Genomic DNA, 26,611 nt, shown 5'->3' with positions numbered 1-26,611 from the left:
GGCAAGCTTTGAAATAACACAAGAGTTCCTTTGGCACAGACTGAAAAAAATTAAGTGTGCATTAAAATTCACAGAGCAAAACGAAGGAGATGTCTGGAACAAAAAACGTCAATGTCTGAGGCAAACAAAATGTTCAATAAGAGCTGGTTCGTAGTGTCTGATGCTGAAATGATGTACAGAGACAGGAAGTCCTGCTCATTATCTGTCCCCTCCCTTCACCTGTCACTGCATGACGTCTGATGCTTTAGCCTCTCTGTGTGTCACAGCAGCAGGTGTAATCTCTGTCTGCCGGTGTCACGAGCAGTCTAATCCGCCTAGTCACCATGCATGCACACACATGCTGCCACATGCACCCACACTGACAGCACTCATTACTGTACTGCACGGCCAAGCCTCTTCTAAAAACGGCAGGAAATACCACAAGGACAGCAGTTACGCAACATTACTGAGGCTGAACGAGTGTGGAGGATCAGTGGAGGAAGGAAATGATGTCCATGAGAAAATATGCTCCAAAATATTTAATTTTGTGTTGTAAATATTCAACTTTTTCACATAAAATCTAATATGTTTTCAAATTATTAACATTTTTACTTAAAAATCAACCAAAAGTATGCTGAAAACGTAATATTCCCTGGTTGGAGTCCCCTATCATTCACAATTGTGCATGACACAACCTCACCGATAGCTTCAGAAAGTGTGTATTCAGACTGCCAAATTGGACAATCTTGGCTTTCAAAAAATCATAAAAAACAAGAAGCTCAAGCGATACTCTGCTGGATGTCCAACCAAACTTTCTACACTGCCTCACTTAAGTAAGTGGGAAGTCTAAAACATGGTTTGTGACAGCATTATGATTTAAAACAGAATTTTTGGAATCAATATTAATCAGTTTTTAAAAGCTGAAAAAATGTGTCTCACTGGACTCTCTTTAAAGGAATAGTTCTACAATTTAGGAAACACACCTATTGACATTTTTGCTGAAAGTTAGGTGAGAGGACTGATGCGTCTTTCATATCTGTAAGATAAATATGAAGACAGTTAGCTTAGCACAAAGACTGGAGGTCTCGTTAGGTCTCGTTTAATTAATCTGTACAAAAACCAAACGGTTAAAAGAGTGCTTGGGTTCATGGTGTTACATGTTGGCCTTTTTCTTGGCCAGAAGTCATCTGTGAATTCAGAACTCTTTACACTGCTCTGTGATTCTGTCTTGTAGCATTACCTCTGCAGCCTTTTTTAAATTTTTGGTTAGCAGGTTACATCTTCGAAGATATTTTTGTGATCTCACTGTCATTGGTGGAACATGCGCATGACTGGAATCAACATCATGGTGACGACATGACTCTCAGAAGTCACTCTGCCTGGACAAAAAAGACAAAACTTCAAATCAAAGATGGTCATTCTTAAGATTTGGACAGAGCTAGGCTAGCTGTTTTCCCCTGCTTCCAGTCGTTTCCAGCTAAGCTAAGCTAACTGTCTCCAAGCTTGTGCTTCACATCTAATAGATTCAATGAGAATCATATTATTTTCGTCATTTAACTCTCAGCCATAAAGTATGTTTATTTGCCAAAATGTATGATTTCCCTTAAGCCCAGCTTTCTGAAACTGAAGTTGAACGATCATTAATAATGGGAAACAACTGCTTACCAGGACCGGGGTTGAAAAATGGTGAGCAGACATTAGAATAGAGTTTATCATTGTCATAACAAAAGTGGGTACCTTCACATATTGTTGCACATTACATCTTCATAAAAGGTCCAACAAAATATCACAAAATAAATATCCAAAATGTTATGTTACACAAACTGCACTTCAAAAGCAAATATAAATTGAACTATGAAAAATAAAAAAAATCCCTTCTGACAAAATAATGCAATTTTTTATGCAAATAAATGCTCATAGACCCACTGAACTGAAATTCAAAAGAGTCCTTGCGAAGAGCCGGGTCATTCTCTGTAAATGGTAGAACGATGGAGAACCTTTATAGATTCAATTCATTCAGGGAACGGAACAACAACCGTGTCACAGGTAACACTTGTGTACAAATTAAAAGAAGGTAAACAGCTCCGGCGTATGACCAGACGCCTCTTTAACTTACAATTTTTACTTCAAGTAATCAGTTTATTCAGGGCGTCTGTTTGGCTGATGTGCACACTTCCTGGTTCTGGTCCAATCAGGGCTACGTGGGAAAGGTGGTGTGTTGACCCGTCGTCCCCACACAGCGATCCAGGGCCCCTTTCAGCTCCATTAACTGGTTCCCTCCAACTGTCAGCTTCTCCCTGGGAACACAAGAAATAAATTAGATACAAAGGCGTTCAAAGACTTTAGTATTCAAACATTTTAGCCACAGTTGGAGGAGTTTTGGTCGTTTCAGTGGGCTGGGCTCAGCTGGACAGTTGTGGGTTTTTTTGCATGTTACCAACATAGTTCTGACGAGGCAAAACTATTAATGAATAAAAACTGAGGACTTTCCCCCACAACTTTGATTGTTGCTTATTTAGTCATGAATATTTAAAACCACCAAGATTCAAAGATTTGTGTCTTTTTATTTTTAATTCTTTTTTTTGGGGGGGGGTTACTGCTGAAACCATACTTGATGTGTTTTCTCTTCTATGTTGTCATGCATTCATGGAGCTATTATCTGATTTGAGATGCAGTGATTTCTGTTTCTGTTTTCCTCACACCACAAGAATCCATTTGTTGGAGAGTTGTGTAACTACTCTGACCATGTGGATGGACCCGGGTGACCACACACACAGACTTTCTATGTGCTGATAAATGTTCAGGACAGAATGTTCATGACAGACAAAAGAGCCTCTGTGGTGCTGCGGCTTCCAGAAGCCCCGGCTCTCAATAGCAGCTATTTACGCACACGTTATCTCCAGCTGAATTACATTTTTCTGGCCCCAACACAACATACATGGGATGCAGCAACAAATGCAAAAACAAAACCCACAAGTGATCATCCCTGCGAGCGCAAACACATGCACAAAGTGGCTACACACTTGGCAACGGCTGCTTAGCAGCGGAGACACTGAGGGAGCCTGTTGCTTGTTTGTTTCCTCCTCTGCTTTGTTTCCATTGGAACGTTATGTAACTGCCGGGGGGAGAGACGGAGGAAAGAAAGAGCAGGATTTGCTGGCTGTTGCCGCCCCCTGTTTTCACCCTACATCCTTCCATCCACTTCCCCTTCTCCGTCCAATAGTGCAGCTGTGTGTTTTCATAACCTGTGGAAATGGCAGTTTTTGTCTACTCCCAGAATGTTTTTGGGGTCTGCCACAAATCATCTGGTTTAGCATTCCAGCATGCTCCATGGACGGAGGGACTGTGTGAAAGGCTGCCAGTCAATGCGTTTGCCTCAATAGTGTGACACAACGGTCACGCCGAGCTGTTGCATGAAGCATCTCTGAATGAAGTCAGTGACGCACATGAATGTCACTGACCCACATCCACAATGTATACACAAAGCGGGAGAGCAGTGGCTGTTGTATGAGTTACATAACAGCCTATTTGACAGGTAATTCATGGACAACCCCGGCAGCACTGAACTGAACCACATGATGCGTTACTGCCATCCTCGAGCCAATAATTTTTTTATGCTTAACAGAGAGCCACTGATTAGATTCTCTCTCCGGCCAAACTAATATGGACACATGGATCGTCTCCACCAACACAACACAAGAAGAAAAATAAGAATGATAGCAGGCAGAAGTGTTCAGGTCACCATTTATCATGGATTATTATTGGAAATATAAGCTGTGTTTTGGGTTGGACTCTTGTACATGTGAGATTTTCTCTCTATTTCTACATTTTAATCAAATGTAGGATGCAAGCACTTTGCCACTATACACATCTTAAAGGATAAGTTTACTCAAAATCTCATTATCTCCTGAAACCCATGTGAATAGAAAGTTGAGTTTCTTTATCCACAAAACACTTTTTGATTTTCCTGATCAAGGGGCACTTTGTAGTTTTGTAGAAATATATCCGACTCCGATTTTTTAAATATTTATAATATTATTGAGTCAATAAAACAAACTCAGAAATATTTATTTTTTCCATAGCTGAATAAACACGCTGTACTCAGAGGTAAATAAGATCCCAAGAACACTGTTTGAAGCTGAAACAGTGTCAGGGTCCGCCACATATAAACAAGGTAAAACAGTATGAAACTGTGTTGTCCCTTAAGCTCAGTTTGTTTATTCAGTCATGAAAACAAAGAAAGTTTATTCAGTTTGCTTAGACACAAAAACTCCATCACTGAAAATGTTTCTCTTCTGCGTGAAATTTCTTCCCCAAACCTACATTGTTCACCTTTAAAGCTGAAATCATCACTGTAGCTGGTTAGCTAAAAGTGTTGGCACACACCCCATGTGAAGTGGGTGCATGAGCTCAACCACACATCGAGGGTGTAAATAATGTCTTTTCAAATCATTACGTTTCTTTCAGTTGTTTTTTATGTTCTAAAAACAAGTTATCTACTTCCACGCTCTTCTGCTTCAAAGCTTTGGAAATGTTTTGTGGACTACCAAACTTCACTTGTCCTTCCATCCACGCAGGGTCAGTCGATAATGACCGAATTTTCCTTTTTTCAATGAACTTATCCTTTAACATTAACAGTACTGCACAACAATGAAGCTGTTATGGTTTTGCTGCTGATATCTTATTACAGCCTGATGCTGTGGTAAAACGAAGGCAGTTTTTCCATTGGCAAATGTGTAAAGCAAAACACTGACCTTACAAATGAGACCGAGTCCTACAGAGAGTCTTATGCAGGAAAGCCAGTTAATGATAACAGGGTGACACTGGGTTGCTGATAAATGTTTGACATGCAAACACTTGCAAGGGCTTTTTTCGGTGCAGTCAAGTGAGTAAATAATGAAACACTTTTAATACTTAAGCTGTATTATATAATAGAGGATGAAAAAAAGCTTGTATGCGTCTACTGTGATTCCATTTTCATTTAAAATGTATGATCTGTCTCATCAAATACCAAATAGTTTCTCTTCTGTGTAGCTTTTAACAGAAAGAGATAATGTGAGGCCGCTGGCTTTCTTTGATTCAACTGTGTACTCTTCCCTGTAGACTGCTTAATTTTATCAAACAGCAGTCTGGCGTTTCCCCTTGGCCAATCTGTTTGACGAGTTACATAAAACTAATGTGTAAATATTATGATGTAAGATAAAGCTGCGAGGGGTGACCGCTTTGAATAAGGAGCCGGTGTTTAAGGTTGTGCGTCTGAGTCAGTTAATTATGTAAGAAGTGATATGCAAGTTAAACACTGGTGCTAACACGTGAGCTTGAATTTACTTACACGCAACGTCAGAGAGGGGGGTGATATCTTAGAACTGAGGCAATGTTCTCACCGAAAGCTAAGTTATCACTCTGCTGCCAAAAAAAGAAAACTAAACAAAATGTGATCATTTGCCAGCCCTTTTTGGCATGCACTCGATTTAAAGCAGTACAAAGGCAACCATTCTAAGGTTTTTCTTCATCATCTTCATTGATTTTTGTAAATGCCACCAAGTATCACTGTTACCACATCCACAGGTGAAAAGAGCCCTGGTGTTAAAAAAGTCAAAAGTGCACAATATATCTTTTCAGCATCGTCACTGCAATGTGCACATGGTCAGAAGTCACAAGGAAAACTACAACAGATCTTTTGATGCAGGCTCTGCATGCACAGCGAACCGACAATCACAGTCATTCTGTATTATTCTGCATCGTTCGCCATTATTTAATCTTTTCCAAATATTGCTATTCAAGTCATCAGGTTATGATTCATACCACCATCTACAGTATATTGCAGAAACCAAAATATAACAATGTCAGTTTTTTCCAATATCGGGCAAATCTAAGTTTCACACAGTTAACTCCCCTCGCTTCCAAACAACACCAATAAAAACCACAGAAAACTGAAGACACCCATGTGGAGGGGACGCAAGGCTGCATTTTCAAATGGGTTTAAATGTATTAGAACAGAAACTGATCTCAGAAATTGGAAAACTACAGTGTCTTGTTTTTGTTTCTTTTCTACTCCCTCTCACTCTCCAAACTCCAAAAAGCACTTCTATAAACACACAAGACCCTGTATGTCTTTCACAACAAAAACTGTGCTGCTAACCATTCATCAGAGTGCACCACATACTGTGTCCTTACGGATAAAACACATTAGAGCTCCCTACTGTATGCATACAACAACAATGCTTACAAATACAGCAAGTTACGTTAAAGAGCGTGAGATTTTACAGCTACATCTGTGGATTTTTAAAGTGAGGGTACATTGATAATGCTATAATATTAATCATAAAGGCCAACAGGTTGAGTAACACAGAGTACAATTTTTAATCTGACACTTCTGATCTCAAAAACTCCTCAGCTTATCTGCTGTTGAAGCCCACTTGTACCAACAGCCGCCTGTCGATGACCGAACGCACTCCTGGAGACGGCCTCCCCTAAGGCCTTATATAACTCATGACATCATACAACGGCGTTGAACGCAGAATCAAATATTAAACACCAAGCATAATGCACTCACCGAGTAAAGGCCTAGATCCCTTCACAGTGAATGTAGCAAATAAAATATTTATGTTCACAACACAGTAAGCTTAACTATATCTGATCTGTTGTAACAAAAGCTGGGATGACGAGACTGGTAAGTGCCCGCAAAGCTCCTCCACAGATACAGCAGATGTTGTCTTTAATACTAAATAGACCTTTGGTTACATCTGATCTGATCATACTTATTGGCTATCATAATATACTAATCATTGGCAATATATAGTGATAACATCCACAGCACTTATTCTAATTTATTTCCAGTGATCTATAAAAGAATAATTGACAAGTGTTATATAAACAGTTATTCTCAAAATGAAAATCAATATCTTCCATGTGGGCATGAAATCATCAGTAAGAAGGCGGGGGCATTAAGAGAGGACATATAATGGCCGGTAAATATAACATGTCGAATACATAGAACTTGTTTCCATGGCAGCTGTTGGGTTCAACCTACATTCATAAATGTAGCAGCAATTTAGCCTCAGAAGCACATAATGATGGACTGAGTTATTCTGTTCTGCATGTGTACATTCTGCTGCAGATGTTAAGGGCGCTGTGGGTACAAAATTAAATGTAGCTTAAGCAAATACTGAGAGCTGCAACAAACCTATTATTCATATTATCAAGTAATATACTTTTACATTGATTTGATTTTACTTTTTCGTTATTGTCAAGTCGTTAAAGTGTCAAAAAAAATGTGTTACATCCAATCAAGACTTGTAATGAAACGCAGCATTTTTACCAGTCTTTTAATGATTTTCTCTTGATCGTATAACCAATAATGACCAATAATTATTTCAGCAATGCAAATGTTAACCAGTTTAATGGCATTTAAAGTACACCATGTTTCACATTTAAATAAAAACCAACAAAAAACAAGTAGTATACAAGCTCACAATGTCAGTCAGTGTATGCATTACCCAGCTGTTAACAAATCCCCAAACATCGGTCGTAGCTTAGGCAAATGTTGTTAGGACTAAGAAACCAGCCAAGAATAACAATAATAAATGTTTATCTGTATGTGATAAGTTTAGTTTGAAGACAGACACAAGAATATAAGTTTTGTGTCATATGAGACAGTTACAGAAGGGGTAGAAGTTCATACGTAGTCTTAAACTTAGCTCATTTTTTTCTCGAGCTCTGACAAATCAGGGATGGCACAATTAGTAAGTCATTTGTTGGCACACAAAATACTAGTTGTTATTATCATTACTATCATAATTATTTAATTGATGTACACATTGAAATTACTTATTGACATTATTTGATCACACTTTGTAGCATTTGTTACAAATGCTAGCAAAGCCTTATATTCTCCTATATTTAATTTTTTTTTACCGCTTTTGCTTTGCGATTGTATTCATCCAATGAAAACAAAGTTGTAATAATCAGGCATGTTTCCTAAAGATGTTTGGTTTCATTGTGTTCAATAAATGGAAATTAATGTTAACTTTTGAGCTGTTGTCATGTTTTGTAAGATAATGTGCAATGTTCATAATGTACAATTCAAAAGGGCCACACATTTCAGACGGTATTAAAATATCTCTTAAAAAGGATCAGCTATTTCAGAGGTCTCTCACAATACACTCGATATGTTCTTAGACAATCAAAAAATGTAAGGGGAGGCAGTGCTTCTTGGAATCCAATGAATTCTGTTAGAGGTGCTCTCCGGAGAGAGATTCCAACTCTACAAACAGATCATTCTCTATTAAACTATCAAAATGATTTCCTGTCACAGAATGATCATGTTACACCTTAAAATAAAACATCAAGCACCAAGCCTTCATCAGAAAGTGTTGTTTTCAGAGAATGTCTAACCCTATAGTTTAAATTCTGCTCAATGTTGAGTATTTTCTTACTTTTAGATTGGTAAACTAGACTAAGTTTGACCTTTTGTTGAAACGCCAGGGAAATCAGTCTTAGGAATTCTCTCAATATCCTCGGATCCCCCCTTCCTTCTTAAAGATACTTACAATTTACAAGTTAAAAATAATGATATAAAGGCCACAGGTTTAAATATGATGTTTAAGATCACAGACAGACGACGCCTGAGTTATGACTCACTTCAGCTTTGATCCTAGCTGAGCTTGGTAAATCAACTCTTCCTTTACTTTATGAGCGTTTATGGGAGTATCTCTCGCTCCCGCTTCCACTTTAAAGAGACGTCTCACTGCAGAACAATCATTAACTCATAAATCCTGACCCTACAAGACATTGTGTGTGTGATTATGTCACTGAGAAAACAACTGAACTGTGATCCAGGCTTCTGCATAGGGGCATCACAGTCCCATTATATGCTGCGTAGATACCTAAAGCACTAATATCTTTTAACAGTCCTTCAAAGAAATGTCTTAATTACAAGCGCCACACTTTTGGAATTGTTGACATGGTCACCACTATTGTGAGAGCTCGGTGGGGGATATCAGTGAGGAGGGCTCTCATGAGAGAGTCATGGTCATGACGCCGGATAAACAACACACATACCTGCCCAGGCATGCTAAGACAAAGCGGGCAAGAATTCAGAGAACCTGAGACTGTTTGATTGGTCAGAACAAAGTGGTTGCTAGATACAGGGAGTACATGTCAAATTAAGGAAGTGCTGGCTCTATTTCACTCTTTTAAATGTGCTTTACCCCCAGAGGAAAGTGCTAAAACGTACTCTAGGCGTGTCCTGAGTTTTAAAATGTACTTAATTCAAGTCGTACATAATAATTAAGACAAGATAAGTCCAGCAGTCATGACTGTGTGAATAAAGTGATGAAATCTATCTGATTTACCAGAAAGAAAGAAGTAAGCATTTAAATGAATGCCCTGTAACAATAACATATACAGAATTATCATCATAATGTATGTGTATGTGTATGTGTGTGTGTGCACTACCTGTAGTCTTGTTGTGAGAAACAATCGAGAAGGTCTTTGGCTGTGAATCTGGAATCCACATCAGCAATCTGTAACACAATGCATATGAGACTGAGCTAACAATGAGAGGTCAACATGAGAAAAAGACCAGTGCGGTGGAAAAAAACTCAAATGACTTTAATCAGATGGTACCCTTCTAATTCTATAGCAATAACTGTGAAATGGCACCAACCTTATTAGAGTGGATGATGCTGAACAGCGTTTGGATGTCCTCTAAACCAGGTGCTGAGGACAGGACACTGGCAAGAAAAAAGAAAAAAAAACAAAACTTTTAGAGGCGACTTCTCTTTTCAGGTACGGTTGCAGTGGTGTACTGTTTTCAAGGTAGCATAGCCTTACCATTTGCTTATCTGTGTCTCCCACACATTTTACCTGGCCCAGGTACATTAATGGCTGTCCGAGTACATTTGACGACCCATGTCAGCATACTTTTTAATTGATTTTTTATTCAGTGAATCAGGGCTAAATCACCTCTTACCCATTGAGACCATTTAAAGAACACATTTAATGATGCATTTAAAAGTTCTACCACCAACCCTAGAACCATTTCTTTTAAGACATCATGATAAAGCGTGTATGTGAAATACTCTGATGGGATGCACGTTTACATGCAAGGTTGTGACACATGTTTAGTGTACACACACTTCGCGCTGTACACAAAACAATTACGCATCACCTGGATGCTCTCTTTTTTCATTCCTCCGTCACCACACACCCAAACGCACATGCGAAAAACACGAGCACACACACCACTGTCAAGAACTTTGTTATAGAGGCGGAACAAAAGAGAGCAAGTAATGACAGTAAAGGAGGGAAGAATGAGGAACAGACAATGGCAACGAGCAGAGTGCTAAATTATCCATATCCAGTGTCCACAGAATGAGAAGAATGAGGGACTGAGACAGCCTGTATAGAATGAGTCATAGCTCTGCTCCAACATGTAAAAATGACTCTGGGCTGTCTCCTAGGCAACTGTACTAGAGCAGCCCAGTACACATGTGCATGTGTGTGGTGCAAAAGATGGGCGCACGTAAGTATGCACAGTGAACCGGGAGTCCTGCAGATAAAATTGTAGCATTGTAGGTAACGCTTATTCTTAAAGAATACTGCAAAGCTGCCATGTTTATATTGCATACATGAGTTAGCACAATGACGGCTATTTATACAAATAATTTATGCTCTAAACAACACCTATATGAGTTGTTTTTCACCCTGTAGCCAAACATTTAAATGAAGTGAAGTCAGATTTACCTCTGCAGCATGTTTTAATGTACATATTAATGAGCAAATTAACTCAAAGTGCTTCACACTGAAGGGTAAATCAATCCACACATACATGTACAACTTTCACCCTGAACTGAAAAAAGACAAACACACACACACACGCACGCACACACACACCAACTACAAGGCTGAGAAAAAAAACAAGAACTGAAAAAGAATCTGCTTTCGAAAGAGGATGCAGTTGTGGCAGAACTTGTCAAGCAGTTCTTGTGCAGAGAAAACATGTGGTATTGATGGTGCACCTGATATCAGTGTAAGAACAAGAGAGTCTTCACACTAAACGCTCCACACGCAAGAAAAACAAAAAAAGGAAGAAGAATTGCAAACAACTGACAGACTTTTTGAGGACACTGCCCTTTTTCTGCCTGATTCACATCACACAAAGACCAACTTGAGCAGCTACAGGTGCAGAAGTCTCTGTAGCAAGACAGCAACAACAACAAAAAAGATGGATAAACATGGCCTTACACCCTTACACACAGTAAGTACATGCTATCTTATCAAAACATCCATCTCTCAGATATAACCAAACACCCGGTAATAAAGTACCACCTTATTTGTCAAATACTGTCTGGCAAAGACAATAAACAGGAGGCATAGAGGCCTAGAGGGTTGAAGTGGTAATAAAGTGCACTTGAGAGTTTACTGCCTCATGATCTGAGAGGCCTGTTTTGTCTGGTTTATAGCCACTGAGCTGAGAAAACACTGGACAACTTAAGCATCAATATCCGTTCCTTCTCCCGCCATTACAGAGCTAACTTCCTAAAAACAACCTTGTCTAGTAGTTCAAGAGAAATCATTATCATCATTCTTAACTGATCAAACAGGTCCTGTACTTTAAGGTGTTACCCGTATGAAGCAGTGTGCTATAGAATGAGAGTGGAGCACAACTGACTGCAAGATAACAAATCAGAGCACAGCAGACCCATAACATCGAAAATAAAGCATCACTTGGATTGTGATCAGATATAAACCACAACACGGACAAACAGTGATTTACTATAGAGCTGAGTGATGAGCTGATACCTCAAATGATCCGTCTTTGTTGATGTACTAACAAGGTGACACACTAATTAAAAATGCCAATTTTTTTTTTTGTAGTTCATGGTCCAATAACTTGAAAGTCGTTTTCAGGAGCACATCACATTCAAAGAAAAACGACTTCTATACTGGTATTTTTTAGACCTGCAGAGTGGGAGTTCAGAGAGACACATGGGTGAAACAGAGGGATCACCAGACACCCTGACATTTGGATGTCAGAAGTCTTTTGTTCCCTGCACTCAAAGAGCCAAATGTCACAGTGAATCCCCTCCAGGTAATGAATAATGTACTGGACTCTGACTGAACCTTATGTTTGCCTGATGTTCGGATGTTTTATGTGTGTGATAAAAAAAGAGAGAGAGAGAGAACAAAAGAGACTGAAAAATAATAAAATGGACAGAAATAGTTGGAACACTTAAGTAACCACATAAATAAAGTATACCTATCTTTCTCTTGCACCTGCCAAGAAAGAAATGCGAAATGCGAAATGCAACTGAAAGTAGCTTGACAATCATGGTGATACCATCAAAGACGATAGCAGATGAGCACAGAAACCAAGCCAATCAATTCTTCACGGTGGAAATTTCTCACTACACTCAACCAAAGAACAGCTTAGCTCTTTGCCTCTGTGATTCACATTGTGACTGCTGGATGATGTGAAAAGTAAGCAAGTACAAATATTTCCCTAGTCTAAAAGGGGTGACTGTTAGCATTTTTCTCCGCAAAGGCCCGCTGAGAAATCGTGACTACAGTGTAGCTGTCTGTTGCGTCATGGGAAAGGTGATAAGGCATAGCTACGAGGTCAAGCAGATTAAAGCCCTGGCTTCATGCCAAGTAAGGCCTAAGATCTATGAAGGCATACAACACACACACACGCAAAACCAGGACACAGTAAGTAGGCTGCTTGAGGACAGGTGAAGGACAGTTTAAAGGGGCTTCTTTGAGGGTTTGGCTGTCTAGACAAAGTTAAGACACACCTATATGAAGGGATGAGGGAGGTCATGTAAGAGGTTTAAGTGAAGATGGACAAGTGGGGATGATGATGATTAGAGATGGACAAAATAGTTATGAAGGGTGTTGCAAGAGATGCCACATGGATTCTTTCTTCTAAACGTATTCACATGCTTAAAGTCCCAGGCTCTTTAAACTTATTCAAAATGCAATGCACGGCCCACCAAAGATTAAGTATGTATGTTTTGCATATGGATACAGTTTATGCATGGCAATCAAATTCAAGTTTTGTATACAAGGAATAGCTGCAAGTGAGAGTAGTACAAAATGATGCCATATACAAGCTTTAACCTGCAATAACTGACTTTTCTGACACTTGATGCTATGGAACAAAGCTGTGTACACCACACTGACATATCATCACCTTTGAAGTTGAAATGTGGCAGCAAACGGTGACCTTTTTACACATCTAGTAACATCATTGTTGATTTAAAGTCATGTTGTGCGTCAAAATTAAATCCTTTATTGCTATGTCTCTGTTTTCCACCAACTCCGGAGGCATATCTCTGGTTCTTCAGCTGTGGTTTTAAAATAAAAGCCTATTTGCAGAAAACAGCTGCCTTCTGTGGCCAAAAACAAAACTATGAGACCAGTGAGTGAAACAAAACAGTAAAATTGCCGGTTGGACACTAAAACAATGAACTGATGGGAACTGCAGAGTCGGTGGTAATTCTTTCTGGGTTCATCACCACAAGAGACTTCCCTTCACATGCAAGCCGTCATGTGATTCATTGCTGATACCAAACCATGAACACAAATGATCAAACTGAGTATAAAACTGACACAGAGGACATAGCGGCTGACAGGCAGAGAAGTAGAATGTCTGTCTGTGTGTGTAGACTGACAGCAGTGATATGAGTGGGCTGAGATACCTGCTGAAGGCCTGGAGCAGCTGTGAGACCATGGAGGACAGTTTGTGCAAACAGTCCAAGGCATCCTGTGGTGGCGGAGGGCCTCCCACTGGCTGAGCGCTCTGCATAGTGTGAGGGTCAAAGCCCAGAGCTTTGAACACTTCGAAGCTGAAACACGACAGAAAAAAATGACCCTCGGGGTCAATGGAGTGGAAATAACATGACATAATAAATATCAGATCAAACAGTGTCGTTCACGTTTCCTGTGAATTGTGTTCTGCTGTCTACTGTAAGAGACCTTGTTCACTATACGGCACAGGATCATTTTGCAACAGAATATGACGACTTTTGAATCTATGTTTACATGAAGTCCAAGTGAAAAAAAAGTGTGTTGCTCCTTTAAGATAATCAAATCTTTTTTTTCTTCCACAACTGCTTTTTTTTGTGAAAATTGGTAAAAACACATAATTCTCAGCTGTTAATCATCTCAGCACCGCACCAATCAAATCCCTGTTACACCCACCTTATCTGGCACACATTAGTCCAGATGTTCTCAAACAGGGCCCACACTTCCTGGTGAGAGACCTGAGTAGACGTGGGTTGTTTGTTGTCTGGATCGTCGTCATCGTTCATGACAACATCACTGGCAGGAGGTTCAGCCTGCACACACGTAGACTTAGCGCTTGTATATCTTTACATCATTTACATAATCATCATGAATGGAATGGATCACACACTTCAACTACAAAATTTGCCCCTGGCTGACCTGTGGTTGCAGCTTATTGAAAATGTTGTCCATGACAGAGAAGGCACTGGAAACACAGCTCGAACTCTTCCCGAACGCTTTCACAAGCTCCTTAGCTTCTTGGAGGGCTGCTAAGGTAGCGCTACAGTCTTCTGTATTACCTGAGTAAACACATGAGGGGTACATTTGAGCCATCAGATGTGTGCAGGTAGATGCATCTACAGTAAATGTCTAAAACACTTAGCTATGTTAGTTATGTATGTGAGTGCTGTGAATAAAAAGATGGAAAACAAAACAGCCAGGCGATGAGAAACTGTGGTGAAAAAGTTCTGACCGGCTGTGAGCTTGTGTGGTTTTGTGTGTGTGTATGTGTGTGTTTCCTGTGTCCAATTTCATGTTCTAAGACTTGCACAACCCTGTACAAAACAAGTTAATTTTGCTATATTGAAAAATGTGTCAACATTTCGGTGAGCATTCAGGGGCCTCATTTATACAATAGACTGTCAATAAGTGTGGATGTAGAGCTTGACCGATATAGCAGATGAATAATATAATCGGCCGATATTAGCCTATCACACATATATTTGTATTAGCATGTATTTTGTCTGATATGGCCTGACATATCTTTATAAGAAGAATATAATGCAGAAAAACACGCTTGGGGTAATTTGTAAGTGTTCCCTTTGATGTTTAATCCAACTCTATAAAGTTAATGCTAAACTATAAATATCCTGCTTCTGTTACATATCTTCTGTTTGATAAGTGCATTTGAACGATCGTTGCAAACAATGTGTGCATATTGGCCAATTTATTGATAATCTCAATTATTTGTAGGATCATTACTGGCCGCTCTCTACTTAAATACTTAAATATAACTTATAAAACATGTATAATTAGTTATATAGGTTATACTGTATACCTTACATTGACATTGAAATGTCACCTCAAGTAATTTCTCGACTTGACCCAAGTGATTTTCCCGGTGGTTTTGAAGGGGTATTTCAGTTGCGGTGTAACACTCCAAAGATCCAAAGTTTGGTTTTGTTTGTCAGCAGACTATACAGTCCACATAATTATACTTGTTGACTAGTTTTAATCTCCTCTAACATTGCCGTGATATCGTCTTCCAAAAAGTTTGATTTTCTATCGTGTTTTACCCCTGAATAAACCCTCATTTGTGCGGGCATTATATAAGGGAAATTGCACGGCAGGAGCCATAAGATTAAGTTGCTTTGAGAATTACAGATCAAAGGCGCATGAAACTACAAATGAGATTCTTAGAACCTGCTTACGCAAGGTTTTTTATGCTCAGCATCTTTTATGAATCGGACAGAAGCATCTGAAGTTCAAATACAAATCAAAGCATGTTTTTACAAATGAAGCCCTGGTATTTATGTTTAATGATCTCTGACGTGTAACTTGGACCTGCATTGGGTCATAAATCCCATGACAGGCGACACCATTCCTTCATCCTGACCTAAATTACCTACCTAAAACTCAGTCACTTTTTAGGAGTCTGTAAAAGGTTTGTCCTCACAAGTATAGCTACACATATTTGCTGCCTGCTCAAGGGAGATCCGAAAATTGCATGCAGTACTTTTCCACTCCTAGACTGTGTTCTCATGTACAGTTTATCCCTCCCTCCTTCCTCTCCTCCTCCTCCTCCTCCTCCTCCTCCTCCTCCTCCTCATCCTACTCTCACAGCTTTGGCAAAGAGCCAGGCTGCGTGGTACCAAGGAATCCAAAATCATGCCAGTGTATCGAGGATACACAGGGCAAAACTATGCTGTTAAAGCTATTAACATTCTTGGAAGGATTAAAAAGTATTGTGTTGTTTTTGTAGCAGCCCCCTTCGCACAGGTGGACAGAGAGACTGAGTGAGATGCTGAGACAGTCACACACAGACTCAGCACTGTAAGCATAAAGTAATTAGATTCAGTGGTGAGATCCAGAAGAAGTGCTGCAGTAGGCGAATCAGCAGCTTTCTGACACACATTTGTGTGTCCCATTTTAGCAGATGACCTGATTCTTTATGTAGTTCTGTAGGGTTCTAGCGCAGTGCAGGGCAGGCATCATCATCCCCTGGTGGAGTAAGGGTTTTATCCGGAGCGTGACTCAGCAAATCGACACAACTGTCCTCAGGACAAAGAATACATTTGCGTTTAGACACCTCAGGAAGCGCAGCTCGACCATTTTCACAGAAATAAATATTTATGCTCTCGAATCCATTGTAGTATTAATGTTTTTACTATTATTGTTTTTTCAAAATCTAGACGGTAAAAATCAGCTTGGAGGAAAGCGACATCAAATACTGCATCCGTAGTATATGATGTTATCATGCCTTCTCAAATACCTGATTTCTTAACTGACTTGACTTAGCTGGCTAAACAATGTGGTTAATTTCTTCACCGGGTAACATTTAAATTTTTGTACTAGTGTCTAGGGTATTTGGGTTATATTTCTCAAATTATCCGACAACTGTTTCACTGCATCACTGTACTGTGTTTGGACTTTGGCCAACAGATAGACAAGACTGTTTACAGTAACCTACTTTTAGAGACATCTACCTGACCAGATGATCCACTCTTATCTCACTCTTTCTGTTCATTAGAAGACTGCGGGAAAACAGTGAACTAAATAATAGCACTTTGACCTGCAAACCTACATACCTGAGATAAAGAAGTCGATGAGATTTGTAACAGTTTGCTCCTTCCTGCGAGGGGCAATGTGCCCAAAGACAGCGATCCAGTGCTTTTTCATACAGCGCAGCACATCTTGAAGAGTCCAGGGTGGTTTTAGATAAACTATCTGTGAACCGACACAGACACAGCAAACAGCCATCATGAACAGTCTGGCCCATCAGTTGTAAACCAGATTAAAATAGTCTGAAACCAATAGTGAAATTCCAAAACCCAATTTTACCTCTAACCAGAGGTCTTCATAAGCGGCCTTCATCTCCACCTCTAACACATCAGACAGCACATCTCGCAGGCAGTCTTCTAGTTCAGAAACACATCTGCTCACGTCGCATTTTGTCTTCTGTTCATCCTCTAGTTTGTTCAGCCTCTTGTCATCTGTGATAACTTAAATACACACATGTTGTATATGAGCAGACACACAAAATAAGCAAGATAACGCAGGACAGCATCTATCCTTTACACAGGAGTATATGCATCATTGTGTACCGGGAGAGAGAACATAAACATACGTCAGCACAAAATACACACACCATAATATGGCAGCTGTGTACTTCAAATGTGTAATCGAGCCAGTGTGCGTACTACCAACAGTCCTGTGAGTGTGTGTCGGTTAGAATTCTGTTTTCTATTTTTATCTCTCTGTCAGTTCTTTTATTGTTAAACTGTTATAATGTTACCTAACTTGAACACCCAATACAGACTGAGTGAAGCAAAGTAAACTTGGAAGCGATGGACAGACGTGGCAAGTGCATGTGCAGTGAACTAGTAGACGGTGATGCAATATGCCAAGTGATTTCCTGTTTTGCAAGAAGAACACATTAATCCCTGGCTCACCTTTCTCTGTGAGTCCTACAGAAAGGCCTGTTCTCTCTTGACTGTGAGGCTGGACTGATGTATAGTTCGTGCTCAGCATTGGTGATGAGACCTGAGGGCCGATGAGAGGCTTAATGGTTTGCAGAGGACGAAAGCCATGTGCAGATCTCCCAACCTCTACCTCCAAATCATTCTTGCTGAGGGCCTTCACCCCGCTCAGGAGGGCCTTACTGCACAGGTTCTTATCATTACTATAAAGAAAAGAGCGGATCAGACTTTGTGGCAATGATAACACAACATTAAGACAACTCAGTCACATTTATTTTACAGCAGCCTGGAGTGGGAGGTTTGGTTGGTAACACAGAATTCACAAGTATCTGACTAATGCAACGTCCGCCCACTATTTTTCTCCTTTAATTTGGCAATAACAGGATCTGTAAATAGTGGCACACAAAGAAATAGGTCAAAAGAAAAATTAGGTGAATCAACACAATGGCCACTCCACTATGCAAGCCAAAAAAGGCCTGAACTGAACTCAAAATTCCCTGCTCAGCACATCTATTCTTGCTCAATTAGTCAGTCTGGCCCCCTCATCCCAACTGGAACTATCTGGCTGGACCCACTCATAGTCACATGCATGTGCATTATTTGCAGAGGACACACACTCTGCAGCAGCAGCAGTATATGCAGGGGGGAGGGGGAACTCACGTGCACAGGATGAGAGCACACTCTGGATACAGACTCTGGTACTGCAGGCAGCACTGCAGCACTCTGTCATCATTATTCTCAGCACTGAGACCATCTGGGGACAAGGAAGTACAAAGAGAAGAGGAAGAGAGAGGAAGAGGAAGGCAAGAGTGAGAAACAGGACGGCCCATATAAAGACAAAGATTCATGTTTATTTCATGATGCTGTGAGCTCATGGTAAGCGTGTTAACGCACAGTACTGTACAACAGAGCGCAGCATGATTTTTTTTCTTTTAAAGACGAGGAGGAAGATTCAAAGATGTAGAACACAGGATGGAATGTTTAGGTTTTGTTCATGTGATACACTATACACTATGGTTTTATGTGCTCCTAAATACTTAGAAATAGTCGAAAATTGCTCCTTTATCACATGCATTCTTGAAGAGACTGTCCTATCACTATTGAAAAATGAATGTCTGGTCTGTATCATATACAGCTAAGCAGTAGGTTACCTCATGCAAAGGTGAAAAATGCCCTTGAGATGCACACAGTATACTGTATGTTCTGAGGATGAATTCAGGAAGACCAGCTTAGCGATAGTGCCACCTGGTGTTTACGTTCAGTGTTGGGTTGGCTGTGACTCAGAAGTTACAGCGGGTCACTAATCAATGTCCCCATGCTAAAGTGTCCTTGGGCATTCTTTGCTGTTGGTCAGTGGTGGACAGTAATGGAGTAAATTTACTTGAGTACTGTACTTAAGTTCGTATCCAGAGGATTTGTACTTTACTTGAGTATTAGATTTCTTTGGTACTTATTACTCTTACTTGAATACATTTCCAAGACAAATATTTTTACTTTTACTCAAGTTAATTTCTAGGAAGGCTGAAAAGTACTCGTTACTTTCAGGTCTGCTCTTTTTTTTTTTTTTTTTTTTTTTCCTAAAATACTGTTGGACACAAGCTGTGTTTGTCAAAGAAGGAAACCTATCACAGTGCACGCTCTCCACTGGGATCTATGTAAAAGCATAAATACCTCATCCCTCCCCATAAGGATACCACCAAAGTAGCCACGCTCTCGACTGCGTTTGTCAACACAAAACCGCGACAATGACAATGAAATGACAATCTGCTGAGTCTCAGTCTGAGTCTGATAATGATCCGGAGCAGGAACTTTCAGAAAATCCTTTGCCTTATCTGGACTCCATGTTTGAGTTTGACAGAGTAAAAAACGTGGACACAGACAAACAGACATATATTTTCAAATGTTTATTGCATTTGCCGAAAAAAAACTACCTCTGCTTTCAACAACTCCCCGTCCAACTTAAAGAAACACGTTGACGTAAGTTAACCAGACTTTCACCATGTTATTTTCTATTTGTCTCGGTTCATCTGCTGTCCTCCTGTGATCCCATTCATTTTATTCGTTTTTATAGGTGTTTATGCAGGATTTATATAACATTGTGGTTCTAAAAGCAAGCACATCAGTGCAGGTGGTTTCAAATAGTTAATTCTCAGAAACAAGAGTTAAAAGGTCCTTAAATTCATTTAGAAAAATTTTTTCATTGATGTGAAAAATGAGAAATTTACTCTTACTCTTACTTTTACTTGAAGTAAATTTAAAAGCATGTACTTTTGGATACTTAAGTACCTTTTAAAAGCAAGTACTTTTTTACTCTTACTCGAGTAACATGTCGACTGAGCTACTTTTACTTGTAACGGAGTAAATTTTGACCAGTAGTATTTGTACTCTTACTCAAGTACTGGGGTCGAGTACTCTGTCCATCTCTGCTGTTGGTGTATGTGAGTGAGTGAATGAGATGCAGGCCATTGTAGTGCACATGTGGCGCAGAGTCAAGCATTTACTAATTCATGTAATGGCAGGCTCCCAGAGCTCGAACACTATAATACCCCCCAAAAACAGCAGTTTATGTTAAAAACCATGCAGATATTTTTGAATTCAATAATTGAGTTATGAGGATTGGAATATTGATATAAAATGATTTTTTTCAATGCTTTTACACACAAAGAAAAGCATAAACTTTTCCTTTAAGTGTTTATTGTTCCGCCTGCAGTTTCTGTCACGTTTGTACATGCTCTTTTGTAACCAGTGTTGACATTTATATTAGATTACACCCAACAATCCCTAGAAGAAATCTGATATGGGCTCATAGACAGGTTATGGAGACAATAAACATTAGACAACTAGCACTTTGCAATGAAAAAAAAAACCCATTTTCTTTAAATCAGCACTCACTGCTGCTGGCAGCAGCCTGCTGCATGGACTGCCCCCACAGGTGAGGTTCCCGGCTCTTCAACGAGTTGTAAATGTACGAGATGGCAGGGATGGCGAGGTGGGCCACAGAACCTGACAGGCCTTTTCCTCTTTTTAGAGAATCCATCTCCTGAAGCACCACCCAGGGGATCAGGACTACAGGGAAGCCCATGACTAAGAGACCATGAAGTGGGGAGAAAGAGAGTATAGTAGTTATGAATCCATATTTTACAAGTACATTTAATCGTGAATAAAAATGAATCACAAAATGACTTTCTTGGGAATACTGGGATTACCATTGTGCTCCTTAAGTGTGCTAAAATCACTGTGTCAAGACTTGACATGCTCTTTAGGTTGAAATTTTAGTGGTTCTTCTTCGTATTAACAGTCTAGCCACCGTTGACGTATAACATTTTACAATTAGTTTAAACCTAGACAGACTTGGGAGTGTAAACTAACTGAGTGCCTCCTATAATGACAAGAGGCTCTATTATATAGCATATGAAATAGCTATAAATCATTGCACAAGAAACATCAAGCATAAAAATCTTTTTGTGCACCTCCGAGGCCATGAGATATAATCTTTTTCACATAATCCAGGTGGCTGAGGAGGATGTTGGTGTCCAACACAAGGATCAGGTCCTGCTGAGGGGGTTGTTTGCCTGTAAAAAAAACAAGTTCATGTGTAGTGATCTTTTTTATCTTTGATGTCAACATCTAAATAAAATAAATGAAATCATACCAGCACAATTTCAGCCAACGTATAGTCCCTTTGTGGGTTACAGGCCAGAAAAAAAATGCCATAACACTTTTATCAATTTTTATTATGTTTTTTTCATACACTTTTGTGGGGCTACGCTTCATCTGAAATGTTTGATTAAAAATGCACAAACTTCCAGGTTATCTTGGGAGACAACAATCCAGAAACCAGAGAAGAATCTAATTTAAGCATCTAAGTTGTTCTATAGGTTCATTCATTTTGGTGCAGCACCAAACCACTGTTTAAACTGCCATAAAGTGACGAGTCAGGCGTTAATCTTCATTTGTAATTTCCAGGCAAAGCAAAAGTTTTTCAAATGATGTAAAAGCAAATGTTAGACCATCGCAAGAAATATCATTTTGACCTTAAGTTACAGTGCCTCCGTGTGGTCATTTGAGACAACATTTCACAAAGAGTTTATATCTTACACTTGTGATGAGTTTACAACATTTAAGATCTCTCTGCTTTTGCCATCTTTGAAAGAAAACAATAAAACTTACAGTGTGTGTCTGCATCTACCCCCTCTGGAGGGTCTATGTCCATACAGGTGAGTTCCCCATAGCTCTCCATTACATTCACCTCCAGTCTCTTCTCAGAGCGGGCAAGATGAAGCTCTTCAACCACTTGCATCTACAGAAAAACATACTTGAAATTCACTTTGGTATTTTGAACCATCGCAACAACAAAAGACTGATATAATTTTAAGCAAGGTGACAAAAAAACAATCTTTTTCGATCACACAAAGTAACTTTTCCAGATGAAATAAATGATGCTTTTTAATACCTCATCATGCCACGGCTCGGTGACTGCATCAAATGTAGCTGGGAGTTGCTCGCCCGACAGCGATGACTTCTTATCTCGACCTTCAGATGAAAAACTAGGAGTAACATCCAAATGGCTATGAGCTTGTTGGACGGTTTCTTGCTTGGACTTGCTCATTAAGGCCCCAGAGTTTGAAAGATCAGTTTGTTGTTTGAAATTCACGTTTGTAGAAATAGCTTTAATATTCTCACTGGTGCTGTCTATGGGCCTTGGATGAAGAATTTTTGGTATCTTAAAATTAAAACGCACAGGTGGACGCATTTGTTGCAGAGCAGATGATGACTTAGTTGCGTTCTGTGACACAGATGTGACATTCCCTGGGATTGAAATTACACTCTTCTCCACATTTGAGCTGCTAACTGAGGTAGTGTGCTTGGCTGAAGTGAAAGACTGCTTTGTGGGAAATGCAGAGGGAGTTTTTGGTTGTGTACACAGGCTCGATGTGGCCTTAAGGTTAATTTCTGGATGCCTTTGGCGCCGCTCCTTGACAAGCTCTATTCTCTTCTGCCGTGCATAATCCCTTGAGATGAAGGAGAACTTGCTTGGTTCTTTGGTCTTGATAGCATTGCTGTCCTTTCCCGACCTTGGTGTCTCCTCAGCTCTGCTCTTCCTCTTCAGTATATTCTGTGCTTGTTCTTTCTGTTCAGCAGAAACCGGCAAGGGACTCATTAGCTGCTTTTTTAATTTGGATTGACTCCTCTGGGAAGACTTTTCATCTAAGCTGCCTTTAGACGTCTCCTCTGGTCTCCGAGGAACTTTATATGCACTGTGGGTGTTCAAGTGTTTTGAGGACCCCCTTTCCACAGTCCTACTCTTACTGGCAGAACAGTATTTCCCTGAAATATCATGTTTTGCTTCACTAGAGCAATTTTCCCCATGGAATGCCACGGAGACACTTTTTGTTTTTGTACATTCCGCCACCTTATTAACAGGTTTCTGGTCTTCTGCCTGTGAATTTGGCAGTCTGTAGACAGGCTTTTTGATGTGACGGGTGCTTTGGAAGACATCTTTAATGGTAGGAGAAGCACAATTTTCCCGTTTGTATGCACAGCTAAATGTAGAAGAACAGAGAAAATATCGCAATTGTAGTTAATTCAAAACACATCTACTAAGTTAATGATGTTCAATTCAACATTAGGTGTTATAAAGGTAAAGATATTCTATCTAACCTTTCATGTCTGTTTCCATCTGGCTTCCTCTTGGTACTTTTGTATTTTCTGGTAACATCTCCTTCCTTGGATTCCTGAAAAAAACATTAAATCCCTTTTTAACAGCTTGTTGTGTGTATAGATTAAACACTTGCTGACAGAAAATGTACAGACTAATATGACAATATATACAGTGAGACGAGAGCTGAAATTTAAATAACTGATTCATCAGTTTTAGTCATTTTTCAAACACTAACGCCAAACTTTTTCAGCTTCTCAAAAGTCATTTTAGGTTTTGGACTACTGGTCAGACAAAAAAGCTAAATGAATGTGTCGCTTATAGATTTTGTGCGAGATATGCACAGTATGAGAACCATTTCAGGAAACATCATGGTTTCACAGTACCACAATGCATGGTATTATGTAATTATAACTATGATCATTATCATTATTAGTTAGAACGATCCTAAAAGGAATGAAAACAGAAAGGCTTATATTGAACAAATGCTTTATAACAACCTCACAAAATGTTATGTCCTCAATAGGTATAGACCGATTATCAGCTCTGGTTGATTATCAGGGTTGATACTAAGCATTTTCTGATTATCAGTGTCTGCAATTTTTCTGTCTGATTGCCGAAAAAATAAACTAATTTAAAAATGTGATACGTTGGCTCTGATGCAGCATCCTCTCACACAATTTCCCACCTTCAACAATATCTTAGAGGTAGCGAGTCACAATTAAGAGCCTAAAAACACTGAATAATCTGAACCTGCACAGCAACTAATGTATCAAATAAAAGTAGTGGATAGAAAGTAAAGAGTACCCCAAAAATTGATTTAAGAACAGTATTTGAGTAAACTGTACTCGCAATTTTGATTCAAAGATTTTCATTCTTATAGCTAATGAGCATCAGCCACAAATATCGGTTTTCACTCACATTGATTTCTAATATCCATATTGGCCATTAGAAAGCCATATCGATCAGCCCCTAGTTGTGACAGACTTGAAACCCAATAGGCACTTGAATCATATATATTTTATGGTATAATTCAAACCTATACAAGAGCACAAGTACACAGGTTTCATGCTCCTAATCCAACCCCTCCAACTCTAATTGTAATGGATTAGTATACACATTATTTTGCTATTTTCTGGCATTCTAAAAAAAGTTATAAATTGATTGATTGAGAAAAAACAAGTGTCAGGGTAACTATGAGAAACAATTTCTCAAATATCCCTTATCATTTTGTTATGTTGCTCTCACATATGAAACTTTACATCCATAATAATGTTTATATTATAAATATATTATTAAGGGAAATCTTCTGTCTGTTGGCTTCAGACTTGAGCTCCGTCTTATAATAATCATCTAGTTGCAGAGTATGAATGGATGTGTTCATGTACTGTGTACGGTATCATGTGCCATCAAAATTAACATAAAGGAACTTAGGTATGGAGTTCATCCTGAAGGGTTTTTTTGAAGCCTCTTCTGTGTACATGTGTTCTGAGATTAGGCTGACGTTTGACACACAACAACAGTCGAAGCGTATTAGAAGTCTTCTGGGTATCATGAGGCGGATGTTGAGATGATTGGAATAATGCTTTATTGTTTTGCGTTATTACAAGGAGAGACTGCCTCTCTTCAGTCAACATCTATGTGCTGCTGGTGTGTGACTCTTGCTTGCAAGCAATAAAGAACTTCTAGAAATGAAATATTGGGTCATACTTGGTGTTCTGACCAACTCTCATCTGCACTAGACATGCGACTGATTTTCAGTTGCCACGACTGTAACTTACAATATAAAAAATACCAGTTGTAGAACTACATGAGACTATGTAATTTTTTACAGCAGTCTTTTAATGTTCATACTGTGGTAGCTATTTTAAGCTAACTTAAGATAAAAAAGACACATCTTTGTTATATTCTATCATATATAATGTGATCAGAACATGTACTGAGAAAGAGCATTTTGTATTATTGACAGCCCCTACAAACAACAGTGAACAGTGTTGAACGCCTCCTCACCTTCTCATCTTCTTCACTTGAGGATGACGACAACTTCTTGCGCTTTCTCTTTTTCGACTTTTTACCCATTTTCCTATGAACGAGATATGAAAGAGCAGATATGGTCAGAAGTGGCCCAAAAACTAAAAGCACAATCTATGTTGATCATCAGGACCTTCTTTAGCTCTGAAAGTAAATGTAACAATTGTGCTAGCTATGTCTAACTACAACCGAATCAAACTTCACTGAATATTAAATGATTAAATGCCCTGTCTACAAGGATAGCAGGCACCTGTGCGTTCACACAAACTTGTTGACAAAGTGAAAACTACAGTCAACTACATGTGAGACAAAGTGGTGAAATTATAAGGGACAGCGTAATGACACAAACATGACTATAACAGAAAGTTTAGTAATATCTATAGCAAACTAATATATAAGGTAATACAACCGAATGTAAACTGTTAGGTTGATAAGGAAACATTCACCACACGACACACAACCACAGAAAGTAAGTTAAATCATTACCTTTTAAACTAACGCTCACATTAGCTCATTAAAACCAAGAAAACCACAACAGTACATGCTGACTGACTTGTTTGTTCTCTGAAAGGTCCGCGTAAATTAATTCAGGGGAATAAATCACGTCTTGTCGGATTATAAGTGTAAATCCGAGTCAAGTAAGTAAGTGAAGCCGACTGCTTTCCAAAACATCCGCTTCTCTTCCGCCTCTTCTTCTTCTACGGCGACTATTTCTTCTTCCGGTTGCTACACTAACGCCACCGTACGGACAGACAGGGCATGAACTTGATTCTTGTGACGAACAAATGTTCCTCTGGAGAGTCTTTGCTGCCGTGTTGGAGAAGGAAAAGATGTGTGTCTTCTCAAGTTAAAGACAAACGTGGGTATTCATAGAGGAAGGAGGAGACAGCACAAGGTTGTGGGGGAGGGAGCGAGCACCTGTGGGTCATCTTGACCTTTTCTCATGACACAC

General features: G+C 39.4%; 1 protein-coding gene across 3 annotated transcripts; it reads right to left on the bottom strand.

Annotated features, from left to right (window-relative positions):
• Window positions 1-503: 503 nt before the first annotated feature.
• Window positions 504-26,360, bottom strand: swt1 (SWT1 RNA endoribonuclease homolog). Of its 3 annotated transcripts, XR_003985883.1 has the most exons (18): window positions 26,146-26,360; window positions 25,639-25,711; window positions 23,631-23,704; window positions 22,423-23,512; window positions 22,140-22,269; window positions 21,440-21,541; window positions 20,862-21,053; window positions 18,630-18,723; window positions 17,943-18,172; window positions 17,332-17,492; window positions 17,079-17,217; window positions 14,431-14,570; window positions 14,188-14,324; window positions 13,686-13,832; window positions 9,650-9,716; window positions 9,439-9,506; window positions 2,096-2,276; window positions 504-1,358 (listed from the first exon to the last, which is right to left on the bottom strand). XR_003985883.1 is itself a non-coding variant. In XM_030432598.1 (17 exons), exons 2-17 carry the CDS (start codon window positions 25,705-25,707, stop codon window positions 2,177-2,179), a joined length of 2,940 nt encoding a protein of 979 aa, XP_030288458.1. In that variant the 5' UTR covers window positions 25,708-25,711; window positions 26,146-26,360; the 3' UTR covers window positions 504-2,176. The 3 variants fall into 3 exon arrangements, 2 of the variants coding, with proteins under 2 accessions (XP_030288458.1, XP_030288459.1); XM_030432598.1 differs by having other exon boundaries at window positions 504-2,276; XM_030432599.1 differs by having other exon boundaries at window positions 504-2,276; window positions 26,213-26,356.
• Between the last annotated feature and the right edge of the window lie 251 nt (window positions 26,361-26,611).

This window comes from Sparus aurata, chromosome 11 (genome assembly GCF_900880675.1).
Source record: "Sparus aurata chromosome 11, fSpaAur1.1, whole genome shotgun sequence".
Taxonomy (NCBI): domain Eukaryota; kingdom Metazoa; phylum Chordata; class Actinopteri; order Spariformes; family Sparidae; genus Sparus; species Sparus aurata.
The sequence above is the reverse complement of the archived record's forward strand: the minus strand, read 5'-3'. Positions and strand labels throughout refer to the sequence as shown.

Coding starts and splice junctions, on each gene's coding strand:
- swt1 (XM_030432598.1), bottom strand. CDS start 25,707: ATGGGTAAAAAGTCGAAAAAGAGAAAGCGCAAGAAGTTGTCGTCATCC. Junction 9,717..13,685: donor CTGCTCCAGGCCTTCAGCAG/GTATCTCAGCCC, acceptor TTTTCTTGCCAG/TGTCCTGTCCTCAGCACCTG. Junction 2,277..9,438: donor TTCTCACAACAAGACTACAG/GTAGTGCACACA, acceptor TTGTGTTCCCAG/GGAGAAGCTGACAGTTGGAG.